This window comes from Oryzias melastigma, linkage group LG22 (genome assembly GCF_002922805.2).
Source record: "Oryzias melastigma strain HK-1 linkage group LG22, ASM292280v2, whole genome shotgun sequence".
NCBI lineage: Eukaryota > Metazoa > Chordata > Actinopteri > Beloniformes > Adrianichthyidae > Oryzias > Oryzias melastigma.
In genome coordinates, this window is record NC_050533.1 from 15,643,961 (window position 1) to 15,649,905 (window position 5,945).

General features: G+C 38.6%; 2 protein-coding genes across 2 annotated transcripts in view; both read left to right on the forward strand.

Annotated features, from left to right (window-relative positions):
* LOC112155454 (5'-3' exonuclease PLD4) lies at positions 1-3,842 on the forward strand (the record flags this gene model as incomplete). The annotated part of the gene is given in 11 exon segments (XM_036210014.1): positions 1-102; positions 239-579; positions 660-820; positions 1,276-1,459; positions 1,549-1,669; positions 1,860-1,987; positions 2,432-2,632; positions 2,734-2,873; positions 2,950-3,115; positions 3,190-3,286; positions 3,367-3,842. Coding segments are annotated over 10 exon segments (1,452 nt in total). The 3' UTR covers positions 3,570-3,842.
* A 1,643-nt stretch (positions 3,843-5,485) lies between these two features.
* The window catches only part of srp14 (signal recognition particle 14), a 3,244-nt gene continuing 2,784 nt past the window's right edge, over positions 5,486-5,945 (forward strand). Inside the window, exon 1 of the mRNA XM_024276452.2 lies at positions 5,486-5,630. Coding sequence (XP_024132220.1) covers positions 5,607-5,630 — 24 coding nt within the window. The 5' untranslated portion in view covers positions 5,486-5,606. The remainder of the gene's footprint in view (positions 5,631-5,945) is intronic.

Sequence of the window (5,945 nt, forward strand, 5' to 3'; positions counted from 1 at the left end):
CCTGATAAAAAAGTTTCTCTGAATTCATAGCTGCTACTCCCCTATGGGACAACCCACCCTGAAGTTTTACCTTATTAAAGCAAGAAAAAGGTTATTTTGATGGTCAGTTTTTGTTCATTTTACTTCCAAATGATTGTCTTTTACTTGCTGGTATTTATGTTTGAAATTATTTGTAAATTGATGATTATTTTTTGGAATAAAATTAATTGGTAAACCTGTTTTTGTGTTTTTCTTTAAGTTGTGGCTCCGCTTGACGATCATAACTGTAGAGCTGAAATGAAAGTGAAAAGAGGAACTCTGCTGGATTACATTAAACAAAGATAAGCAGAGAAGCTGCATTTCAAAGCTGAGGGGAGAAAGGAAACTCATCGAGCTGCATCTGTTGAACTTAAGTCACTTCTTCTTTCATTTCTTTAAAAGTCTTCATTTTCCAACCTCTGTGTGTTTGGAGCTGCTGTCAGTGTGGACCATAAACTTTCAAAACCGCTTTTTTCCTGCTCATAATAGAGCAAAGCTTGGAGGAGGAAGATGACCTCGATGTACAGCAGCCTCCATGACAACTACGTTTCAAACAAAGGGGTAAGTTTGCTTTCTTCAGCTCAAACAAACTTCCTTCTCTGTGTTTTTGTGTCAAACGTTTCTCCTGCTTCTCCTGCCAGAGGAAGACCAGTTGTGCGGTTCTGGCTGTAGTGTTGGGCTGCCTCACAGTTCTGGGCATTATTCTGGCAATCGCAGTGCTGGAGAGACCGCCGGCACCAAAAAACAAAGAGACATTTCCACAGGAGCCCACAGGGGACAATATCTCCAACAATCAGTGCAGGTATGAGCTGTGACCTACTGTACATTTATCATCTGTTTTCTCCTATTCTCTCCCTGTATTTTCTTTTTCATTAAAGTTACTCTTTAAGAGCAAACAATTCCTTTTATTTGACCACTTAAAGTTTATAGAAATTATCCCGATGTGATCAATTGACTTAATAGTAGAGAAAATTCTTAAAGTAACAGTATTTTGTGTGTTTAAGAAAATGTTTTATTAGAATTTAAAAACAATTTCAACATCAGATGTTTAGAGGAAGCCAGACTAAGATGTATCCATCTGAAATAATATTTAGTGGTTTCCCACTTGATGCTAAAGTATAAACCAATAATATGTCCAATTATCAGAAATTAATTACTGTGAAAAATATCTTGAAAATTGAATAGTAACGGTAAAAATACACCTTTTTTTTAACTTAATCTTTCTAAAAGTAAATGTTTTATTTTTTTTCCTCCCAGATTGGAAGTTGTAGAGAGCATTCCAGAAGATTTATACTATTCCGGAAATGTCACGTTCGGAAGGCCGTTGGAGCAAGTTTGGAAGCATCTTCTGTCCATCGCCACAGAGCGGGTGGAGGTGACCTCCTTCTACTGGACTTTAACGGGAGAAGACATCAATGTGAACTCATCATCTGACCTGTCTGTGAGTTACCCCCTCAAAGAGATAATTTTTTTTTTAAAGTGTTGCTCACAGAAAACTAATACCACTTGTGGTCATGTATTTCCTTGCAGGGGAGGGACATCCTCTCAGAGCTGGGGGAGCTTCCGTCCAGAAACGTTTCTGTCCGAGTAGTGACCAGTGTTCCCACTGTCAAAACAAACTCAACTGATTTAAAGATTTTAAAACAAAAAGGTTTGATTTTTTTTTTATTATTTAACCAGGAAAAAAAATCCCATTAAGATTCACTATTCTCACTTTTCAAGGGAGTTCTGGTCAAGATGCAAAAGACATGTCATAGAATTAAAATGCGCTAAAAAATGCTTTTATTTAGTTTTTAACCCACATTACGTGTTATAAAAGTGATTTTTAATTTTTTTGGTAGGGGTTCAGGTGAGATGGGTGAACTTTGGGCGCCTGGCTAAAGGTGTTCTCCACACCAAGTTCTGGATCGTTGATAGAAAACATCTGTTCATTGGAAGTGCGAACATGGACTGGAGGGCTCTGACTCAGGTTAGACCTTTAAGATACACTCTGATCTTGTTTTAACATATTCTTGTGGCATATGTGAAGAAAATTAAGCTTAAAATAGCACTTCTGAGTATTTATTTGTTAAAATCAATGTGGATCAGGAGATGATGAAAAAATGTAGTTGGAAAAAGATCATATTTGTTAGGTAGAAAATAGATAAATAGATCTTCATCTTCCTCGTCTGAGCTGGAAGAACTTGTTAACAGATGGATGATGGGAAGTGGAGTCAGGCCTACAACTCAGAGGTAAATTTTGAATGAACTACTGCTGCTCTGTAGAAACTATGTCCTAGAAAATGACAAAGTTTTTGATTTTGGCTAAAAAAACAGCAAGATCACTGAGAATGCTTTTAAAATAGATAAAAATATGATCGGAGTGAGACTTTAAACACCAAGCCATTCCTCCCTCGTTTGTGTGTGAGTGCAGGTGAAAGAACTCGGAGTTGTGGTCTACAACTGCTCCAGTCTGGCGACAGACCTCCATAAGATCTTCCAGTCCTACTGGGTGATGGGTCTGTCCAACAGCTCCCTGCCACAGCAGTGGCCTTCAAAGTTCGACTCCAACTTCAACAAACATCACCCTCTGCTGGTCAGACAGGATAACATCTCCGGGACAGTCTACATTGCTGTGAGTTCCTCTAAATTCACTTCCCTTTTTTTATTTTGGTTCATCTTGATGATTTAGAAATGTTGAGCTTTGAAATATACATTTTTCTGATTTTTCCTCAGGCTTCCCCGCCTCCATTCTGCCCTTCATCGAGAACTCAGGACCTGGAAGCAATTCTCGGCACCATCACTGAAGCTCAGCACTTCATTGATGTCGCTGTCATGGAGTACTCCCCCGTTATTTTGTTCTTCAAGCCTCAGAGGTTAGTCGAACCCATCAAAAACCAGCGTCTGTGACAACCTCCTCTGGTTACCCACCTGACTGTGGTGTGGTCGCAGGTACTGGCCGCTCATCGACGATGCCATCAGAACAGCGGCGTTTGAGAGGAGGGTGAAGGTCAGACTGCTGATCAGCTGTGGGCGAGACTCTAATCCAGCCATGCTGCCCTTTCTCCAGTCTCTGGCTTCTGTGCATTCCCCCGAGCATCACATCAACATCCAGATCGTAAGTCAAAATACGAAAACGACCTTTACATCTCTAGAACTTGATTTTTTTTAAACTTGTCATTCTGATTTTAGAAACTGTTCATCATCCCAGTAGGAAATCATTCCGACATCCCATTCTCCAGAGTCAACCATAACAAATACATGGTGACGGATAAATTAGCGTATGTTGGTGAGTATCCATATGGAGGAAAACTGTTTGTTTGTGTGTTTATAAGCCTAATATAAGATCAAATTTGCTTCAAAATCCAGGGACCTCCAACTGGGCAGGAGACTATTTTCTGACCACAGCTGGAGTGAGTCTGGTGGTTTCCCAGTACGCGCCCGACCCCACAAAGAGTGCCGATACACTGCGTGGTCAGCTGAAGGAGATCTTTGACAGAGACTGGAACTCAGAGTTTGCAGTGAACTTGGCTGATCTTGGACACCATCCTGACTGTGCTCTATCCAGATGACTGAAGCTCTGAAGAAATTACACTTAAAAAAGTTTTATCTTTAGATTCAAACATCATACATAATGTTTTTTATTCTCAAATTGTGTGTTTTTCTTTAATCTGACTGCTTTGAGATGATAAATATTTTGTAAAAGACACTTCATTTCACACACAAAACGTACTGTATAAAACTTTAACGATGTATATGACACATTTAATGGAATAGCTTTACAGTGTTTTTTAGTGCAAAGGCTTTAAATAATGCATATAAGACATAATAAAAAAATAAAGATATTTCTGTGTCAAGATTTAAAATGAAAAAATTTCCTTTAGGATAATTAAAGTCCATCCATCTGTGAATTCATTGCTGCATAAATGGAGACAGAAAAACTTTTTTTTAAATAAAATGTTGACATACAATTGAGAACAAAATGATTAGCCTCCAATTAAAATGTCATTATTTTTCACAACTATCCCCCAAGTGCCGTTAAACAGCAAATTATTTTTTATTATAGCTTTTTCTAACATCCTAACTTTATTTTGGATGCATTCATTACATTACTTTGCATGTGGAAACAAAATAATTTCACAAAAATGAAAAACAAAAGTCACAAGCCCTCTTAAGAACTGACCTTTTACTGACCTTTAGGACAAACAACTGTTTGCAAAGCTCAAAGCTTGTAAAATCAAGTCAAAACTAAGGGTTATCTTTCACTGTACACACAGATGATGCTGTTACTTGAGAAAACAACATCCCCCAAACAATAGAAATCAGTTTAGACTAGAAAAAAGTATTGACGCTCACAAAGCAGGAAAAGGATTACAAAGTTATCACAGCAATTCCAAGAGTCAAGAGTGAGACGTATCATCAGGATAATCAATGAGAGCCACTCAGGCAGAAGTAGGAAGCTAAAGATCTAAAAGACTCTGAAAAGAAAACTAGTAAGAAATGTGTCTAAAGATCCCAGAAGAATAGGACAGGAACAGGAATGGACTGTGAGGTTGCAGCCCAAGAAAAACTGGTCAGATGAGATGAAATTAGAGCTCTTTGGCCTTAGAAATGTTGCTTATGTTTGGAGAAAGAAGGGAGAAGCATACAACCTAAAGAACCCTCCCCACAGTGAAATATGGGGTGGTTGTATTGTGCTGTGAGGATGCTAACTCTGAATGTCCTCAAGATGGAAGGAATCATTAAGAAAAAATGTTGTGTGAAGATTTTAAAAGAAATGCTCAAGGGTACTGAGGCTGTGTCGTCAATGTGTCCTCCAACACAACAACAACCCAAAACATAGGTGAAGAACTACCATCAGAAGATAAAAGTGAATGAAATTGACCAGACTGCACGACTTCCTGACTTGAATCCCATTAAAAATTTGTGGGGTGAACTGAAGACGGAGGTCCATGCCAGAGGGTCATCAAATCTGGAGAAACCTGAGATATTTCCCAAAAAGAATGGGGTAGGATTTCTCAGGGGATGTGTCAGGGGTTGTTGAAAACTACAACAAATGACTGCCAGCTGTTATCCAGGGAAAGGGATATAATTTAATATCACCATTAGGGGGGCTAATAATTTTGACCCTTGTAGTTTTCCATTTTCTTGAAATAATTTTGCTTCTATATGCAAAGTAAAATTATCTAAGAATCCAAAGTAAACTTCTCTGTTTAATACATTGTTTTGTGATTGAATTGATATTATATGGATGCACAGATGATCCCTGAATTGACCAAAAAAATCAATTAACTATAGAGGATCAAACCATTAGAATTATTTAAAGCAAATTTAATTAAAAGAATAATATGGTCCTTGCCATCAGTACCTGATGCTGCGGGCCATAAAAACGTCGCTATCTTTGATTTAAGTAACCTTGAATTTAATTCATATGGATAAGAGTCGGAAATTTGGCTCGTTTCTTTTCCAAACTACACAGTTATCATTTCCCTCCCAGCCAGTAGGTGGCACTGTGACGTTGCTGCAGACGCCGTACGTGGGGGCGCAGGGCGGGGCTTCGGGTTAAAGTACGTGTGCTTCACTGGAGCTCGCCGCTTGAAACCTAAACCATGGTGCTGCTTGAAAACGACTCGGTAAGAAGCACGAAATAATCAGAAAATGTAATTTTTATTCCCCATTTCGGTTTTAAACCTAGGGGCTCTGACGAAGGTTTGTTAAAGTGGTTTAAAGCTTTTACGCTGGACAAACTCGTCTTGCTAACTAGCTTGTGGAGGTTGGTTAGAGCTAATGTGGCTGGTTTGTAGTCCTTCGGTTTAACTGTGAAATTAACTAACGATAATGTAAATAAATATGGTAACTACAGAGCGGCTTTTATCAACTCCCCCCATAGAGTCGTGCTTAACATATTTCGTAACTATGTTAGCTTAAAGGCAAACTGTTAGCTCTGG